General features: G+C 36.4%; 1 protein-coding gene across 10 annotated transcripts in view; it reads right to left on the reverse strand.

The window, feature by feature from the left end:
* The window catches only part of LOC127841801 (uncharacterized), a 32,080-nt gene that overhangs the window by 9,218 nt on the left and 1,133 nt on the right, over positions 1-21,729 (reverse strand). For 4 of the 10 annotated variants that reach the window (XR_008031333.1, XM_052370878.1, XM_052370880.1 and 1 more), the window contains 7 exons: positions 20,896-20,968; positions 19,456-20,252; positions 17,026-17,211; positions 16,144-16,245; positions 11,275-11,505; positions 5,903-6,011; positions 183-409 (listed from right to left, as the gene is read on the reverse strand). Coding sequence is in view for 9 of the 10 variants with exons in the window: in XM_052370878.1 (XP_052226838.1) it covers positions 183-409; positions 5,903-6,011; positions 11,275-11,505; positions 16,144-16,245; positions 17,026-17,211; positions 19,456-20,199 (1,599 nt within the window). In the remaining variant the exon portion in view is untranslated. The remainder of the gene's footprint in view (positions 1-182; positions 410-5,902; positions 6,012-11,274; positions 11,506-16,143; positions 16,246-17,025; positions 17,212-19,455; positions 20,253-20,895; positions 20,969-21,729) is intronic. The other 6 variants (XM_052370883.1, XM_052370885.1, XM_052370886.1 and 3 more) reach the window with 3 other exon arrangements.

Consider the following 21,729-nt stretch of genomic DNA (forward strand, 5'->3'; position numbering starts at 1 on the left):
TGTTAATAAGCTTTGCAACGTCGTAACATAATGAAATAAAATGGATTATGTTGATATTGACTGTCGTTTAAACGTTTACTGTTTTTGTAAACGTTTGTGAGCACAACACGAAACGCGATTGTTTAAACTTTTAAACGTGATACCCTTACTGACTGGTGTGATACTTATTGCAAAACAAATACCTGCATCCAATTTCCTATGGTCACACACCGCACAGTTGGACAGATGGCCATGCTCTGATAATGGGACTCCTTCTGTCTTCCGAACATCATGGCCACCAGGGCTAGAAACTCGTTGTCCGTTATGTGGAGATTACGGCCCCAGTTTAACACGATAAAAAAACGCAGAATGTACACAATAAAGCCGTTCTTTCGACCGTAACGATCAAACCAGTTCACTGCTTCTGGACCTAAAATATGTGGTGATTCAACACTTAACCACTCAGATAGGCAATATCCAACCCTAAGAGACTGATGAACAGCAAACAGCATAAGACCTTAACAGACTGTGATTTATTTTACAGGCTGTTCTGGTTTTCTGATGGTTGCATATAACAATGTTCACTTTGCTTCTGAGTGCGAAAGTGTCAAGCAGTCTTTAAAACTACTCACTCTTTGACTTGTTGACCACTAATTATATCCCATTGACATTTAATGGTTTATTTTGCTCATGCAATATGCTAGTAAAACCTAAAAATATGAAATAAAATTAAAGACTAGACAGTTAAAAAAATAAGTTTTCAATAACAAAATGTAAAAATGTTTCGATAACTTACACGGTCCCTTCTATGTGAAACTGCTCCATTACAGTAACATTATATTGCACTTTCTATGTAAAACTGTCCCTTTAAGTTATATTGCACTTTCTGTTGAAATGATCTCTTTATAGTACATTGCAATTTCTATATGAAACTCTCCCTTAATGTTACATTCATTTTTTTTTGGCAAAAATGCATTTTTACGTTAAATCGTCTTTTTAATGCTTAACAAGCATCTTTAAGTTAAATTACACTTTTTATGTCAAACTGAGTGACTCATTGTGTATCATAATAATAACAAGGGCTGTCAGAGGACAGCGCTCTCGACTATTCGAGTGCTTGACAGTATAACGTAAGCCATCATGGGAAAATTGTTCATAATCAATAATTTATCATACGATATTTCAAAAATAAAAAAAAGGAACAAAATAATTTTTTATTTGGGGGGGGGGGAGGCGGGGATTGAGAGGGGGTATAATTTGGGTGTGGTCATTTATTAGACAATCTTTCAAAAATAAAAAAAGGAAAAAAAAAATATTTTTTGGGGGGTAGGGGGGTAGGAGGGGTGAGAGGGGGTATAATGTGGGTGTGGTAATTTATTAGATGATGTTTAAAAAAAAATGGGGGGGGGGGGTAAGGGGGAGGTAGGGGGGTGGGGGTGTGAGAGGGGGGTATAATGTGGGGTGTGGTCATTTAGTTTAAACCTATTTATTTTAGCTCGATTGCATCGAAAGCCTAAGGCTTATATAAACGCTCTCGAGTCTGTTTCCTGGGCCTAGAACCAGTACTTGGTGTCTTTGGGGGAGATCGAAAGAACGCTCCCACGGTGGGGATCGAACACGTGACCTCCCGGTCGCTAGGCAGACACCATATCCATTACACCACGGTGTGGTCATTTATTAGATGATGTTTAAAAAAAAAAATTGGGGGGGTGGGGAGGGGGGTTAGGGGGGTGGGGGTGAGAGGGGGGTATAATGTGGGGTGTGGTAATTTATTAGATGATGTTTAAAAAAAAAATTGGGGGGGGGTTGGGGGGGAAGGGATTCTGGGTAGGGGCGTGGGGTATTGTTTGTGTGGAATCCATTGTGGTATTCAGGTAAGTATTGTTTTGTCAAAGTAATAATAAAATGTGATCATAAATAAAGAAGTTACGGTAATTAAAGCAAAATGTTCAATTATCTAAGTGTAAAAGGGGCCATAATTATGTCAAAATGCTTGTAAAAGGGGCCATAATTATGTCAAAATGCTTGATACAGTGGTTTGCTCTTGTTTATAGGTTGGGGTCATGTTGGTAAACAAGTATGCAACATATAAAAGCAATATGTCAAAGGATATAGGAAATATTTGGGGTAGTACTCAAACTTTAACATAGATTTATCAATAATATGCATATTCTAAGTATAAAAGGGACAATAATTATGACAAAATGCTTGATAGAATTGTCTGCTCTTGTTTATAGGTTGGGGTCATGTTGGAAAACAAGTATGCAAAATATGAAAGCAATATATCAAGGGACAATGAAAATAAATGGGGAAGTACGAAAACTTTAACATTTGCTGCATATTCTAAGTGGGAAAGGGGCCATAATTATGACAAAATGCTTGATAGAGTTGTCTGGTCTTGTTTATAGGTTGGGGTCATGTTGGTAAACAAGTATGCAAAATATGAAAGCAATATGTCAAGGGACAATGAAAATTGTTGGGGTAGTACGAAAACTTTAACATTTGCACGCTAACACTAAAGCTAACGCTTACGCCGGGGTGAGTAGGATAGCTCCACTATTTATATTTTGTATATAATAGTCGAGCTAAAAAGTCAATGTTTTCTTGTCATGGGAGACTACTCTTACACATAACTAAATAAGCAAATGATAAGAGTGCAACAATTATTCAGCTATTGCTGCAAGGCTAACACTTCATCTGTCAATTTGATTAAATATAAACAAATCCTGCTTTTTACAAAAAGTAAAGCCAATAAACAGGACTAAAAGAAAAGAAATAATAAGTAATTTTGCCGTATCAAAAACAATGGATAAAAGTTTGGTTTCTACTCATACCAGGAATTATATAATCATTTGTAGATAAAGGGATGCAACTCAAATACAAATTAAATGACTTAATTTAAGGCTCATTTAGAGTCAGCAGGGTATATTTTTGTTGTTTAAAAATAAATCAAAATATAATCAAATTAAAGCGAAAAAATCATCAAACGTATGCCAATTAAGAGTTGCATTTTAATTTTCTTTAAATACTGTGGTTAAAAACCTTGTGGTCAACTTTTTAATAAGAAATACCAATCTCTCTCCAAACAGCAAATTAAACTGCAATGTCTATTGTTATAAAGAACCTATTTGGTTACCGTTCTTCGAGAAAAATAAACATTTTAAATATAATGGACATTGTGGAAGCTACTTAACTGACTATGATTATTATAACTAAATGTATTAAAACCCAAGTGCTTTTTAATATGAAAAGATAATAAACCTGACTAATAGTCTATGAGTAACTCGCAGTCTGTTCAGGTTTTATGCTGTTTGCTGCTCATTAGCATCTTAGGGTTGGAAATGAAGCCTTAAAGGGATCTTGTCACGCTTTGGTAAATTGACAAAATTGAAAAAAGTTGTTTCAGATTCGCAAATTTTCGTTTTAGTTATGATATTTGTGAGGAAACAGTAATACTGAACATTTACCATGGTCTAATATAGCCATTATATGCATCTTTTGACGATTTTAAAACCTAAAAATTATAAAGCGTTGCAACGCGAAACGATTGAATAATTTGGAGAGTTCTGTTTTTGTCGTTAAATTTTGTGAAACTACGAAGATTGCTTATATAACGTATAAAATACGTTCAGTATGTGTACACGGCGGAATAGCTCAGTAGGATGAAGCGTTTTTACTTCAGGACTCTGGCAGGACTCCAGGGGTCACTGGTTCGAAACCTGGTCCGGGCAATGTTCTTTTCCTTTTTTTAATTTTATTCTTGATCTTTTACTGGAGCTTTTACGATCCAATGTTTACACTTATCGATATAAAGCATTTAATGAGTAAGTTAAAAAATGCCAAAATCTGTGAAAAGGCCCCTTTAAAACTTGAATCTAGTAAGAAAGGTATTTAATTAAATGTTACTTTCTATAGGACTACAAAAATGCGTCAAAATACGTATCTACCAGTAAGTGGTAAAGGTTTTATTCAATTTTATTTTTTTATTTATCACAATAATGATCATCTGATCAGTCCAAAATTGGCAACATATTGTGATTTCTTATCTTCACTTTGCAGTGCTTTTAAGAATATGATGTTGACCTTGCAATTAAAATGTTTTGTGTTTAAATCACTTTCCTTAACGCAGTGTTCTTCCAGCTATTTGTAAATAAGCCCATTCCTGATAATAAGTGAAAAATCGTTATAAATCAGTGCCCCAGATAATTATTTGGGAAATAGGGTTTTCACCCATTGATTTTGAAAAATAGGGTGATTTCATTCTTGAAATAGGGTAAACTTAGTTATATAATTGCATACCTTATAATCATTTCTGCTTTACATCTGTTGAAGCTGCACACTTTTATTGATTCAATAAAACTGTAAACAATTATAATTAACTTTAATAAACAGATGTTTCATAACATCTTTAACCCTTGAAACAGTCCATAATATAAACTTTAAACTTAAAAAGAATGTTAACACGAATGATTCGGCATTTATTGGCTCTTGCTTTCTTGGTTCAAAAAGTTTGTGATCGACTGATATTTTGGCGCAACAATCGCGGACGTCTTTCGACCTCTCTTAGACATTTTTATTTCGCATTGTAGTAGAAACTGAAAGAACAGACGCTTTACAAATACATGCACAATGAGCGACGGATTAAATCAGAATGAAAACGTATGTATGTTGTCGTAAACGCTGTAATTAAGTTATGAACTCTAGTCCACAGAGCGTTTAAATAACTTTGACTGATTTCCTGCTCCGTCATCCAGGCGCTTTCTGAATAAAAGCGTCGCCGCGTTTCGAAAATAATTCCAAAGAGAAAATACCGAAAATGAGCAAAGCATTTTCGATCGAAGCTATTGTACGCATCAAATTTGACGAATTTGCGTAAAAGTCAAATTGGTTGCGTTTTCAATACGCATGATATTGTATTTCTTTGCGTTTTTAAACATTTTAATAGGGTGAAAGACGCAGATACGCAGCTTATCTGGGGCACTGTATAAATTCATAAAATACAGACACTTACCGGTAATGTACCACTTAATAGAGACCTTTAAGCCAGAAGCAGAATAAATAAGAGGCACGGACATTTAACATACAAACACTTGACTAAAGTCATTTAAAACCTCATGCTATCAAAGCACAATGAACAAGCTGATTAAAAGTTCATTTTTTATCCTGTAACCTGTCTGTGAAATTTGGCTATAAAATTGAGAAAACAGGTGCCCTTAAAAGACATAAAAAACAATTCTTAAGACATCACTGACACGCTAAAAATAAATCCCTCAGGATAACTGACAGGTTTTTACCCATGAAACATTGACATTTAAATTTACCATGCTGATAATTTATCAAAAACTTGGGTTTTGTTGGTTCCTCCTCGAGTCTGTTTCCTAGGTAAAACCAGTACTAAGTATATGTTACAAAAGATCATTCTAATATGCCCGACGTTGGATCTAAATAGTTTTAACTACCTGTTTTGAGAAAAAGAAAAAGAAAGTATCAGATGAAATGTCAAGTAAAGACAGTACTGGGACTACTCAGAAAACCGACCCAACTGTAACTCAAGTAAGATAATGTATGATGTTTGATTTTTGATGAAAATAAACATGTTGAATTCAGGGCTAATTTTATGGTATTTTAACACATTACCACTTAGGTATGCACTTTAACATGTTTGTAGTCTCTTACAAAAATCAAAATTAAAATAAGTTCTTACGAGATTCTAGTATTAAAGCCTTCATTTCCTACATTAAAGATACTGACCAGCATCAAACAGCATAAAACCTGAACAGACAGCGAGTTACTCAGAGTCGAGCAGCAAACAGCCTTAACCCGGAACAGACTGCGAATCACTCAGTGGCTGTTCTGGATTTAAGCCGGTTGCAAATAGCTGTTTCCACTTGTTTCTTAGCAGGAAAGGGTTAATGGAACTTACCTCTTTCCTGACAGGACATGATCTGATGAAAGGTGCGAAGGTTATTGAATATCTTGTCAGACTGTATCTTGTGTAGGGGTGGGGCCTTACCATCATCAATGGCATTGATCTACAAATTTAAATAAGACTCACTCTGGCAAAACAGGGCTTAACCCTTTGCATGCTGGGAAATTTGTCGTCTGCTAAAATATTGTCATATGAATTTCTAAAATTAGCATTTTCTTCAATTTTTTTTCAAAGAATACTATCAGAATAGCAAACAGTTTGGATCCAGATGAGACGCCACGTTCTGTGGCGTCTCATCTGGATCCAAACTGTTTGCAAAGGCCTTCAAAATTTGGTTCCCGCACTGAAAGAGTTAAATTAAATGCATATTCATGAAGTGTCACCCCAGATAGGCCTGTGCAGTCCACACAGTCTAATAAGGGATGACACTTTCCACTTTATTTGAATTTTTTGTTTAAGGGAAGTTTGTTCTCTGCAAAAATCAAGTTAAGGCCTACATGCCAGACGTCCCGATCTTGGCGGAACAGTCCTGTTTTGGGGGTGTTTGTCCCGGTGTCCCAATGTGACTAAAATTGTCCCGATATTCGTACAAAACGACATAATGTTCTATAAGGTCACAATAAAAGTCGCTATTCAAACTCTGTCTGGCTAAAATTACCATTGCTAATCCCTTTATTGCCCCATAATTAACAAACCATATCTACTGGTCGAGTGGTGATCAGTGCAGAATGCATAGCAGCAAATTATTGATTTTATCGGGCATTCACACCATGGTGTTTATATAATAAGGGGTTCTAATTGCTTGCTATAGATGCATTTTAGTGAATTAAAAGCCGAATGCATGTGTATTTCCTGGCCCAAATCAAGTCTAAAGATTCTGTTACGCAGTATTCTGTGTATTATACCAGCTGAGGCTAAAAAACCTGTCAAAACACCAGTTTTGAATATATAAAAAAATTGATCGCTGATCGATACATATTGAAGTTTGATAAAAATTTACTTTCATTTTTGACTGATTTTCAGAAAATAATTTGTACCTATTGCATCAATGTAAATTTAGAGTAAATTGATGACTGGTTCGCATAAAACAATTACGCATGCCTCTGTCCCGAATTGAAGTCAAATAGAGGTTTGGGTGGGGAGGGGATTCTTGGGTGCGATGGTTGGACAGTATTTCAAAAATAAAATAATAAAAATAAATTTTTGTGTTTTTTATCCGTTTCAAAAAAAAAGTTGGGGGGGGATGGGGAAGGTGGGGTATAGTGTTGGGGTGTGGTGGTCATTTGTGAGATGATCTTTAAAAAAAAAAAAAATATAGGGGGGAGGGGGATTCGGGGGGGGGGGGGGATTCGGGGGGGAGGAGGGGAGGGCATGGGGGATGGTTTGGGTGGAGTCTATTGTGGTATGTCAGGTAAGAGTAGTTTTGTCAAAGTATCAATCCAATCTAATCATAAATAAAGAAGTTGTGGCAATTTGAGCAAAATTTAATAATTTGACCTTGAGAGTCAAGGTCATTCAAAGGTCAAGGTAAAATTCATCTTGCCAGGTACAGTAACCTCATGATAGCATGAAAGTATTTGAAGTTTGAAAGCAATAGCCTTGATACTTTAGAAGTAAAGTGGATCGAAACACAAAATTTAACCAAATATTCAAAGTTACTAAGTCAAAAAAGGGCCATAATTCCGTAAAAATGACAACCAGAGTTATGCAACTTGTCCTTTTACTGTACCCTTATGATAGTTTGCGAGTGTTCCAAGTATGAAAGCAATATCTATGATACTTTAGGGGTAAAGTGGACCAAAACACAAAACTTAACAAAATTTTCAATTTTCTAAGTATAAAGGGCCATAATTCCGTCAAAATGCCAGTCAGAGTTACATAACTTTGCCTGCACAGTCCCCTTATGATAGTTAATAAGTGTTGCAAGTATGAAACCAATAACTTTGATACTGTAGGAATAAAGTGGACCTAAACACAAAACTTAACCAAATTTTCAATTTCCTAAGTATAAAAAGGGCACATAATTCTGTCAAAATGCCAGTCAGAGTTACATAACTTTGCCTGCACAGTCCCCTTATGATAGTTAATAAGTGTTGCAAGTATTAAAGCAATAGCTTTGATACTTAAGGAATAAAATGGACCTAAACACAAAACTTAACCAAAATTTTCAATTTTCTAAGTATAAAAAGGGCATATAATTCTGTCAAAATGCACGCCAGAGTTATCTAACTTTGCCTGCCCAGTCCCCTCATGATAGTAAGTAAGTGTACCAAGTTTGAATGCAATAGCATTGATACTTTCTGAGAAAAGTGGACCTAAACGCAAAACTTAACCGGACGTCAACACCGACGCCGATGCCAAGGTGATGACAATAGCTCATAATTTTTTTTCAAAAAATAGATGAGCTAAAAATTAAGGTAGATAGAGTTATGGTATTTGGTAACTGCACTCTTCCTAGTTGTCATCTGTTTATATTTGAAGTTTCAAGTTAATCCCTTCAGTAGATTTAGAGGAGTTAATCCCTTCAGTTGATTTAGAGTTATGCTCCGGACAAAACGGATACAAATTTGCTATGAAATAAAATAAAGGGAGATAATTAAATAACTGAAGTCGATAGGGTTATGGTTCATGTTTACTGCACTTCTCCTAGTTGCCATCTGTTTATATTTCAAGTTTTAAGTAAATCCCTTCAGTAGATTTAGAGTTATGCTCTGGACAAAAATTTACTTTGAAATTAAATAAAGGGAGATAATTAAAAAACTAAGGTAGATAGAGCTATGGTTCTTAGTCACTGCACGTCTCCTACTTGCCAACTGTTTATATTCTAAGTTCCAACTAAATCCCTTCAGCAGATTCAGAGTTATGCTACGGACAAAAATTTACTTTAAAATTATATAAAGGGATATTCAAAAACTAAGGTGGATAGAGTTATGGTTCTTGGTCACTGCACTTCTCCTAGTTGCCATCTGTTTATATTCTTAGTTTAAAGTAAATCCATTGAATAGATTTGGAGTTGTTCTCTGGACAAAGTTTCGGACAGAAGGACTTACAGACAGACAGATGGCAGACAGACGGACAGAGTCTATTACTACATCCCCTTCCAAAATTTGTCATCTGGTTATATTTAAAGTTTCAAGTTAATTCCTTCATTAGATTTAGAGTTAATCCCTTCAGTAGATTTAGAGTTATGCTCCGGACAAAATGGATACAAATTGTCTATGAAATTAAATAAAGATAGATTCAACAAGAGCTGTCTCCATAGGATGACATATGCCCCCAATAAACGCTTTGATAGAAGTTATTGAAATGCACTAAGTGACCCCCTGACCTAGTTTTTGACGAGGCATGACCCATATTCTAAATTGACCTAGATATTGTCTAGATACAACTTCTGATCAAGTTTGGTAAAGATCGGATGAAAACTATTTGAATTAGAGAGCGGACACGAAAAGTTGTTATTGAAATGCACTAAGTGACCCCGTGACCTAGTTTTTAACCCGGCATGACCCATATTCGAACTTGACATAGATATTGTCTAGATACAACTTCTGACCAAGTTTGGTAAAGATCGGATGAAAACTATTTGAATTAGAGAGCGGACACGAAAAGAGGTTATTAAAATGAACTAAGTGACCCCGTGACCTAGATTTTGACCCGGCATGACCCATATTCGAACTTGACCTAGATATTGTCTAGATACAACTTCTGACCAAGTTTGGTAAAGATCGGATGAAAACTATTTGAAATAGAGAGCGGACACGAAAAGTGTGACAGACAGACCGACAGACTTACAGACAGACAGTGCGAAACTATATACCCCCTTTTCTTAGAAAGGGGGCATAAAAACTACGGCTGATAGAATTATAGTTAATGTTCACTGCACTTCTCCTGGTTGCCATCTGTTTATATTTGTAGTTTCAAGTAAATCCCTTCAGTAAATTTAGAGTTATGCTACGGACAAAAATTTACTTCGAAATTCAATAAAGGGAGATAATTCAAAAACTAAGGTAGATAGAGTAATGGTTCTTAGTCACTGCACTTCCCCTACTTGCAATCTGTTTATATTTCAAGTTTGAAGTAAATCCCTTCAGTAGATTCAGAGTTATGCTCTGGACAAAAATTTACTTTGAAATTATATAAAGGGAGATAATTCAAAAACTAAGGTAGATAGAGTTATGGTTCTTAGTCACTGCACTTCTCCTACTTGCAATCTGTTTATATTTCAAGTTTCAAGTAAATCCCTTCAGTAGATTTTTAGTTATGCTCCGGACAAAAAATTACTTTGAAATTATATAAAGAAAGATAATTCAATTACTAAGGGAGATAGAGTTATAGTTCTTGGTCACTGCACTTCTCCTAGTTGCCATCCGTTTATATTTTAAGCAAAGTAAATCCATTGAATATTTTTGGAGCTATGCTCTGAACAAAGTTTCGGACGGACGGACTTACTTACGGATGGACGGAGACTATTACTATATCCCCTTCCGAAAGTTCTGCGGGGATAAAAAACAACATCTGAGTTATTGAGTTATGTAGAAGTACCAGTAAAAATACAGTAAATCTTGTTTTAAAAGACCACAAAAGAGAATTGCCAAAAGTGGTCTCTTAATAAAATGGTTTCTATATAATAATAAAAAAACATTCTGGAAAAAAAAAATCATCATCTGTATCAAATCCAACAAAACACTGTTGCCGTAGTTGACGTTAAATGTGTTTTAAGAATTTCATAAACACAAACCTTCACCTTTTTTTGAAAATCTACAGGAAGTTTGTATATCTGAACTATTCATCCTTTCGCAGAAAGCCGAGACAAATGTATTCATTATTTCAAAGCTTATTTCGAATAATATTACAATTGCAAATAATTTGGACTGAACATGCGTGAATCACCTGTTTAATATCAACGCATCGCTTAGAGCTTTTAACCGTTAACTCCACCGTCCTTCTCGGTAAACGATTAAAAAGACGGACCTATGCACTTGCTATTACACGGTTGGTTAAGCATGTTGTGTAAGACATATGAAGCAAATTTTATCTACAAGTGTAGTTTTATGGCTTCTTGACAGGAATCAGCTTTCCTTTGATTACATTAAACTGATGATATATCTGCGATCATGTTTGTCCCTTAACCATCATCAAATTTTTCAAATTTTATCACCACCTGGTAGCTTAATCGAATATTTGGACATCAAAATACTAGAAAATAAGCGGTCGCTGGTCATGTAAGACAAAAGTCACTTAATTAAATGTCAAAATAGAGTGTAAACAATCGGGGGGAATTCAAAGTGGTCGCATTAGACAAAGGTCGCTTCAATCAAGTGTTCGCATCTACAAGATTGACTGTATACCAATTTACACACAATTACCTCAGCTTTCCTGAAGCTCTCATAAGGTGACCGTCCGTACTCATTGACTATCTGTTCATGCCGTGGTAGCACGATACGGTACACGTACGCCCTGAGCTGAGTCAACGCACATTCCACACTTGGGGCCCCGGGGCTAGTGTCCTCAAGCAGCATTCTGTACCAGTAAAAGTTGTTGTGCATGCTCATCAGGTTGGTGGGAAACTTGCCTGAGTGAATGTTCTCCTCAATTACCTAGAAAATATGCAGCTCCCGTAATTGCATACAGGTTATGATGCACAACAATTACAAACTCTGTCTTAAAAAAGTTAAATATCATTATTAAAACATATCAGTTGGTTTTCAAGGGTTGATTTGAAGTCAAAATACCTTAAAGGTGTATATTCGTTTCTCAAGTAAGAACCTTGAAATTCCCCTCTAAAGCACAGGTGGTTAGTGTGTGGCTATGATATCAATTAGTAAAAACATAATTTTTAATGAAAAATAATCAAGTTATAATGTAAAATCAACTTCTCTGTAAAAAAAATCACTATCAGATATTTATGTTTGGAATTCTACTCAAAATGACCCAACACTGGTTGCATTGCTTTGAACAACCATTACTTCATCAATTGTGCAGCGATTTCCTTGAACTCAGTCTCATTAAATGCAGAAATTAGTTTTGTTTCTGGATACATTTGTATGTACATATCTTGCAATATTTTTACAAATACTGGTTCGAATTAATTTTTAAGAAATAACACAATACAGAATGTGCATGACCTACTCGTTATTGATCTGACCCAATCCAGAACTGAAATCTCCATGGAGAAAAGGGCATAGTCCCGGCAAAGTTCATGGACCTTGGTAACATAATTCAATAAAACGTATGAAAAACATTCTTACCGTTTTGCCGTAACTTTAATATAAAGAAGTGAAACTACAGCTGCTGGAGCAGTATTGAATTCTCATTATACACAATTAGTTGGTCCTTTATTTAAGGCAAGGCAAGTGACCAATTGAAAAAACAGCACAAAACAGCACAATACAAACAACATACATAACACATAAATGAATAAAGCTGGGGTCACCGCCTTGGAACGGTCAATGCAAAGCATTGGGGGTTTAAACCGGTTTTAGAGCGCTCAACCTCACACTTGGCCCAGCAATATTCATGATACATTTAAGTGTAAATAAAATTTAACCTCATAGCATTGTAACTCAAATTAAACAATAATAAAAGGGAATTAAAACGCATTCAATTTAATTACCATTTAATTACTCAATGGTAGGCAAGAGACCAGAGCAACAGAGCTACAACTTTTTGTGGAACTATGAAATGAAACTACGAACAAGTGTCAACTACATTCCTTCTTTATAGAAAAAGATTTAGGAATATAGCATCATAAAGTTAATAATTCAGATCATCATCGCGCAAATACAGGAAGAAGCAGCAATAATGGGTGATCCATATTACATTGCTTGGTTGTTTATGTGACTGCAAAAAAAATAATCAAACAAGAAACGCCTGTCAGAGAGAAATTAAAATGAAAATAGAACGCTATAAACCCAATGACCTATGCATGTAGATTACAACTGTGAAAGTTGGTCGTATGACTTCTTCAGGGGTGTATACAGATATGAGTTAAAGATTATCCAGTGCGAATGCACAATAGAACAAATGTCTTGTAAAAACCTGCAGCCACAGGAAACAACTTAACGCTGATTTATGCCATGTGCTTTAGACTGGCGCCCGCGGTGTTTATGATATCGACGAAATTGTAAAAGTTGAGGTTAACTTTTAGGCATTCAGTCCTGTTTTTATAGTTATGTGTTGTTTTATATTTTTTGTATTTATTTACGCATATTTAAATTGTGTTATAGACAGACGCCCCTGAAATTCATGATTCGATGTACGATGTGAGTCTAAATGTAGTTTTCATGCAGATTTGTTCATACGACACAAAGACACAATTATGTTCAACATTGAAAATGCCCATAATATCACTTTAATGATTCCAAATTTTAAGAGAAGAAAGATATAGTGAATCGAAAACTAACAAACAACTGTTTTTAAGTACGTTAGCATCATATCCTTTTGTTAAAAACGAGTTAATTAAATTGAAAAGTTTAATATAAACATTTTAATTTGCAAACACGCTTCAAAACATCTCCATAAAATGATGGATGGGAAATTCCATCAGTTAAATGCCATTTTAAAGAAACATTATATTTTGAAATTCAATCACCATACTTTGAGTGAAATTTAGCGAATTTACTTCCTAGGTTATGATACAAAAAACCTTGTTTTAGCAATTTCTTCGTTAATATAAGATTACGATCATTAAAATCTTTAATACATGAACATGCTCTGGCATAACGTACCAACTGCTAAATGTAAATACCATAGGATGGACCTTTAGGGATGTTACCATCTAGGAACGGAAAATTCCATTAAGCATCAAAACTAAATGTCCAGCACGTTTTAAAACCTTTGTTTACATATATTTCAACTGGTTGACATTTTAAACACATGAGTAATTTCATTCGTAAAAGCAAGCCATGTCTTTACTCTGAGAAGGTTTCAGTATTGGATCAGGTCAGATGGATCATTCAGATAAGTCATTTTTGTAAATATTTCCACAAATGTTCATTAAATGAAGTACTAGCATCTAAATCTAATTTAGCATTTGTACATGTAGTAAATAAAAACAAGAGTGCCAAACTGTCACAAGATACGCCCGTTTTAAGGCTTTGAACAACTTGATAACTTTACCATGACCCATATTTGAACTTGAACGACATATCATCTTGACACAACTTCTGGCCCAAGTTGGTGAAGATCTGATGAAAACTACTTCAATTAGAGAGCGGACACCATGCTAAATGCTTGAAATGCACTAAGTGACCTCGTGACCTAGCTTTTAACCTGGCATGACCCATATTTGAACTTGACCTACATGTAGATATTGTCTAGACACAACTTCTGATCAAATTTGGTGAAGATCGGACGAAAACTACTTCAATTAGAGAGCGGACACCATGCTAAATGCTTGAAATGGTTTAAAGGACCCTGTGACCTAGTTTTTGACCCGTCATGACCCATATTCGAACTTGACCTAAATATTGTCTAGATACAACTTCTAACCAAGTTTGGTGAAGATCAGATGAAAACTACTTCAATTAGAGAGCGAACACCATGCTAAATGCTTGAAATGCACTAAGTGACCCTGTGACCTAGTTTTTGACCCAGCATGACCCATATTCGAACTTGACCTAGATATTGCCTAGATACAACTTCTGACCAAGTTTGGTGAAGATCGGATAAAAACAATTTGAATTAAAGAGCGGAAACTGCTGTGGACGCCGCCCGCCCGCCGCCAAGGTGAAACTATAATACGACCCGTTTTTTTAAAACGGGCGTATAAAAAATAATAGTGCTTTATAATAAAGTGTAATTTATAGAGGATATTTGTTGGATTTGGTTAAATTTTGATTTAAATTCACAAGTGATCATAGAAAATAAAATCTTTAAGAGTGGCGCAGCCACTAGTGAAAATATCTTTGTTCTATCATCTGGCATCAGAATATATATGAGCCTCACTCTGAGAAAACTGCATGTGCCTAAAGTGTTGTCCCAGAGAAGCTTGTGCCTAAAGTGTTGTCCCAGAGAAAACTGCATGTGCCTAAAGTGTCGTCCCAGAGAAAACTGCATGTGCCTAAAGTGTCGTCCCAGAGAAGCTTGTGCCTAAAGTGTTGTCCAAGAGAAAACTGCATGTGCCTAAAGTGTTGTCCCAGAGAAAACTGCATGCCTAAAGTGTCGTCCCAGAGAAGCTTGTGCCTAAAGTGTTGTCCAAGAGAAAACTGCATGTGCCTAAAGTGTCGTCCCAGAGAAAACTGCATGTGCCTAAAGTGTCATCCCAGAGAAGCTTGTGCCTAAATTGTTGTCCCAGAGAAAACTGCATGTGCCTAAAGTGTTGTCCCAAAGAAGCTTGTGCCTAAAGAGTTGTCCCAGAGAAAACTGCATGTGCCTAAAGTGTTGTCCCAGAGAAAACTGCATGTGCCTAAAGTGTTATCCCAGAAAAGCTTGTGCCTAAAGAGTTGTCCCAGAGAAAGCTGCATGTGCCTAAAGTGTTGTCCCAGAGAAAACTGCATGTGCCTAAAGTGTTGTTCCAGAGAAGCTTGTGCATAAAGATTTGTCCCAGAGAAAACTGCATGTGCCTAAAGTGTCGTCCCAGAGAAAACTGCATGTGCCTACAGTGTCGTCCCAGAGAAGCTTGTGCCTAAAGTGTTGTCCCAGAGACAACTGCATGTGCCTAAAGTGTTGTCCCAGAGAAGCTTGTGCCTAAAGTGTTGTCCCAGAGAAAACTGCATGTGCCTAAAGTGTTGTCCCAGAGAAGCTTGTGCCTAAAGTGTTGTCCCAGAGAAAACTGCATGTGCCTAAAGTGTTGTCCCAGAGAAGCTTGTGCCTAAAGTGTTGTCCCAGAGAAATCTGAATGTGCCTAAAGTGCTGTCCCAGAGAAGCTTTTGCCTAAAGAGTTGTCCCAGAGAAAACTGCATGTGCCTAAAGTGTCGTCCCAGAGAAAACTGCATGTGCCTAAAGTATTGTCCCAGAGAAAAATGCATGCGCCTAAAGTGTTGTCCCAGAGAAAACTGCATGCGCCTAAAGTGTTGTCGCAGAGAAAACTGCATGTGCCTAAAGTGTTGTCCCAGAGAAAACTGCATGTGCCTTAAGTGTTGTCCCAGAGAAGCTTGTGCCTAAAGAGTTGTCCCAGAGAAAACGGCATGTGCCTATAGTGTTGTCCCAGAGAAAACTGCATGTGCCTAAAGTGTTGTCCCAGAGAAGCTTGTGCCTAAAGAGTTGTTATTAAAAAAGACAATGTATGAAAGTACTTGAGAATAGAAGCCTTTTCTTGGTGGGGCATCAGGTGTCCCTCGTTCATTGTAGAAGTTCCTACTGTGGTAGACTGCTTGCCGAAAGTTCGGGTCACGTTGCTGGAGAAAAGAATCAGCCAATAAGATTGCGTACCCAATAAGTGGATGCTTAACACATATAAAGGTTGCTTTGACATATGGGACATAGTGTCTTACTAGCACATCTGATTGTCCATGGTTTAATGCCAAATCTGGAACCATTCTAGAAACCAGGACTTTTACGCCAAATTCTGATTCTACCAAGCAAGTCTCATTAAGCCTGTGGAAAAAATCAAATTAAAATAAATGAATTTAAACACAAACAGCTTTTAATGAACGCAAGGACAAAAACAGGACACAACTAACGTATCCAATACTTGTGAGGAAACAACAAAGGAAATAAATTATGGGCTGTACTCTGTGAAAAGGAGGTTAAATGGATGTGCGTAAAGTGTCGTCCCAGATTAGCCTCTGCAGTCCGCAGAGGCTAACCAGGGACAACACTTTCCGCCTCAACTTGATTTTTTTCTAAGAAGAGACTTTCTTGAAACCAAAAATATCATAAAAGCGGAAAGTGTCATCCCTGATTAGCCTGTGCAGACAGCACAAGCTATTCTGGTACGACACTTTACATACATGCATTAAACCCCTTTTTCACAGAGCACAGCCATTATACACTTTCACAAGAGTTTGTCGTTGCTATACTTTAAAAAAAAAAAAAGGCTCATAAATACCTTAGGATTGGAAATGAAGCCTTTAAAACTTGATTCTAGTAATAAAAGTCTGAAGTTTAATGTAATTTTCTGAGGAATTTTAAACGATATAAAGTGGTTCTCTGAGTGATAAAAGGTTAACTCTCACCATATGGTCACACAGAAACGGGTGCTTGTCAACATTCCTGTAATGTCTTATCCAACCTGCGAAGTTCTGCACACACCGCCTCCCCCGCACATCCAGCTGGCTGTGAAGACCGCCCCTCATGAAGGGTCCTGTGAAGTCATTTCCTGCCACAATACCCATCTCAACCAACAGGTAGTGTTGATTTAACTGAATTTAAGAATAAATCATAAATGTTTTCAGTTGAAATTCAGAGAATTATATGAGCAATGTTTTGGAAAAATGAGGCTAAATGCATGTTTGTAAAGTGTTTACCCAGATTAGTCTGTGCAGACTGCACATTTGTGTGTAGCGCACTTACAGGTACATTTTAGATACAACACTAAGAAACAAAACATGCATAGCCACCATGTACACATTGCTGAAAACATTAAAAAGCACCACATGTATTTATTTATTCATTTTTATTTTAATGAAATGATGTCAGTCTGTGAATTATTAATGAATTGTCATATAGATACAAAGTGTTCTATTCCATCAAGTTGACTTAGTTCATATTATGATGCTGCATCTACAAAAACTCTAATTAATTAACCATTGAGTAGATGACAGTTATGGCATGCCTTCAATCAAGACCTCTTAAGCGCTTAACAGAATTATGCATTCCGGACCATGTTACAGCCAAACGAACATGTGAATTTTGTGACTGGGACAGTAGAAACAGTTTGAGTCATTTGATAATTCGACCCTCGCGAATTCCAGCCATCCGAAACAAATTTAAATGAAACAAGGGCTGTTTGCAAAACATGCATGCCCCCCATATGGGCTCTCCGTTGTAGTGACAGCCATTGTGTGAATATGTTTTTTGTCACTGTTACCTTGAACTTTGACCTATTGACCTGAAAATCAATAGGGGTCATCTGCCAGTCATGATCAATGTACCTATGAAGTTTCATGATCCTAGCCATAAGCGTTCTTGAGTTATCATCCGGAAACCATATTACTATTTCGGGTCACCGTGACCTTGACCTTTGATATAGTGACCTGAAAATCAATAAGGGTCAACTGCGAGTCATGATCAATCTACCTATCAAGTTTCATGATCCTAGGCATAAGCATTCTTGAGTTATCATCCGGAAACCATTTTACTATTTCAAGTCACCGTGACCATGACCTTTGACATAGTGACCTGAAAATCAATAGGGGTCATCTGCGAGTCATGATCAATGTACCTATGAAGTTGCATGATCCTAGGCATAAGCGTTCTTGAGTTATCATCCGGAAATCATTTTACTATTTCGGGTCACCATGACCTTGACCTTTGACCTATTGACCTGAAAATCAACAGGGGTCATCTGCCAGCCATTATCAATCTACCTACGAAGTTTCATAATCCTAGGCATAAGCGTTCTTGAGTTATCATCCGGAAACCATTTTACTATTTCGGGTCACTGTGACCTTGACCTTTGACCTAGTGACCTGAAAATCAATAGGGGTCATCTGCGAGTCATGATCAATCTACCTATAAAGTTTCATGATCCTAGGCCCAAGCGTTCTTGAGTTATCATACAGAAACCATTTTACTATTTCTGGTCACTGTGACCTTGACCTTTGACCTAGTGACCTGAAAATCAATAGGGGTCATCTGCGATTCATGATCAATCTACCTATCAAGTTTCATGATCCAAGACCTAAGCGTTCTTGAGTTATCATCCAGAAACCATTATACTATTTTGGGTCACCGTGACCTTGACCTTTGACCTAGTGACCTCAAAATCAATAGGGGTCATCTGCGAGTCATGATCAATGTCCCTATGAAGTTTCATGATCCAAGGCCCAAGCGTTCTTGAGTTATCATCCGGAAACCACCTGGTGGACGGACCGACAGACAGACCGACAGACCGACCGACATGTGCAAAGCAATATACCCCCTCTTCTTCGAAGGGGGGCATAAATATAGCAATAACAAATGTGTGCTTTGAAAAGCCAAATGAAGATTTGGCAACTGTACCAATAAATAAGATTGGCACTGCAGCGATTTTTTCCTTCTTTATTAAGTAACAGAAAACGTCACTGTCCCAATAAGGAAAAAAATACACATTTCCCAATTATTGTAAACAATCCCTTTTTTTCAAATAACATTTATTTAGTTAAGCCAAGCAGCTCTATGACTTAAACCTAAGTAAATATAGTATTGACAACTTGACAACACTTCCTCATCAATTTTAAAGTATTGGAGAGCAAAAAATTAAATACACCCATTTTCCAATATGAAGACTTCATGACACGAATTTTCCCATATTCAGGGGTTTCTGCTCATGTTTTTCCCAATTGGGCTGGTATCGGTACTTTTCCCGATTGGGCAAAAAAAATCACTGCACTGCCTATTTTTATGTTTAAGCATTCCTGGTATCTAAAAACTTACAAATAATTGACATGCACATATATACCCACCTTCAACATGGACATAACCTTTTCAGTTGTGATCACCTTTACAAGCAATTGAGAAGGCTTTTCTGGTAATTCTTGGGGGCAACCAAGCCGCAGATTATTACCCATGTCAAAAAACTTATTTGGAATCAATCTACTGTCCCTGAACACACAAAAATCAGAGTCATTGCTCAAAATTGCAAATGCCTTTGGTCTTTCTTTAAGGGCTCTTATGACCAACATGTCTGCTTCCCCTGCAGCGGATTGATGTATTTCACACTCACACTTTTTTAAAGATGACATAACCTGATCCTCGAGAACAACCGGACGAACGTTGTTGTCCCAGGGTAAGTCATCAATGCTGCGTGTGCCCCGCAGCACCTCAAGAATGTCTGACACACGCTTCAGATCTTGTTCGTGACGACTTACCCAAGTGTCCATTTTCTGCATCGTTCCTTCAGTGGAACTTCCTTTACCGCCATCAATATAAAATACAAGTTCTATTCCCAAAGACCTGAGATCTGTAATAAGTTTAGAAATATATGCATCCAACGTTGCGTACTCCCCTCCCAAAATTCTCAAATAAGGGTTGTTCCTTAATTGACTAAGACCTTTCCAGAACTTCAACACAATCTCTTGTTGAAAGGAGTAGAAGTCTACAATAAGTTCCAGACCGCCCCTCCTTTGAGCCTCCAGTATGAGATCATAACTCTCTGTGCTTTGTTCCGCATTTTCTAAGCAGGTTGACAGCAATCCTTGCACACCCATCTCTTTTTGTTTATATTGTAGGTCTCGATTGTGAATAATTTTTATGCAAGTTGCTGAAAACAGAAATGATAGAAAGTAACCATCTCTCGACTGGTCATCGTCAGTTCAGGTACTACAATTTACCCTGTGTACTGAAAATACACTTAAAGGCACACTGCCATACTCCAGTATACCTTCTAGTATATTATTTCCACACCCGGGTACTTTTAAGTATACTTAAGAGTACCCAGGGTACTATTTAGTTGTACCTGAGACAACAAAGACCAATCACGCATAACTATCATGTATGTAATAAAATGGTTTATTAAAAGTTATCCAAGAAATTCAATAGGAAAATCAACAATAAATATTACAGTTGCAGTACAGCAGTACATTCACTTAAAACTTGCATTACAAGATGTGTGCATTTTTATAAGTTAGAGAAATTATAGGTGGTAGAATTAATTTCAACAAGATTAATTATACTTGCATCGGTGAGGTAAATTTTATTGTAAACAACCACATGCTCTCTGCATTAATCCTGTTTGATTGGTCATTGTCCGCTCAGGTACTACTTACATGTACCCTGGGTACATAATACAGTAATATCAAAACATTTATTTCAGATATAGATAATTATTGAAAGAATTACTGTAATGTATTCTAATTAAACAAAATGCGAATCGCGTATTAGGCGGACATATTATACGATATTACATTGCTATGCGCACCTGTCGCTTACATCATTTCAACAAGCTGGCGGATAATACAGCAAGTAAATTGTGTCTCTCTGCAAAAATGACAAATAATTATCAAATTAACAATGGAGATCACACATTTAGAAGGGATTCATGAAATGCATGTGATAACAAACGATGCATAAATCGTTTTAGATAACAACATATTTATAAGAAATCTATCTACTCAGTTTCACAGGTGAAGGGCGCGTGGCCAAGTCACTTTATAACTATCAATTTGTCATAAAACAACATTTTTTATCATATTGACAAAAAAAATTCAAACAAAAAAAAATCAAACAAAATCTGATATGATAAATTATATATGATCAGAAAAAAAAATAGCAATTTTATTTTTTGTCAATATGATAAAAAATGTTGTTTTATGACAAATTGATATTGTTAAAGTGACTTGGCCATGCGCCCTTCACCTGTGCTCAGTTTATGCATGTCAGAGAAACGAGTGTTTGCAAATTCTAAGCGTTCAGTTTACTCATTTTACTGGCAAAGTTAAAACTTCTGACAAGATTATCGTTAGAAAATGGGATAAGACTAACATATTTTCATTTATATGTTAGTGGATCTGTGTATAATCAGATTTATATGCATACATTGCTTTATTATGCTTGTCATGCGGTGCAGTTCACTGTTCACAACATCATGCAACTTAAATGAAAGACATAGCAATGTTAATATATATATATATATTAACTAAAGTAACTTAAATACACCAATAACCATTAAATGTGCTTGTTTATATTTGTATGTGTATATGTTTCTCTCAAAACCAATTATTCCCGTAAAGTTTATGCCC

The sequence above is a fragment of the Dreissena polymorpha genome, chromosome 8, assembly GCF_020536995.1.
Source record: "Dreissena polymorpha isolate Duluth1 chromosome 8, UMN_Dpol_1.0, whole genome shotgun sequence".
Classification (NCBI taxonomy): Eukaryota; Metazoa; Mollusca; class Bivalvia; order Myida; family Dreissenidae; genus Dreissena; species Dreissena polymorpha.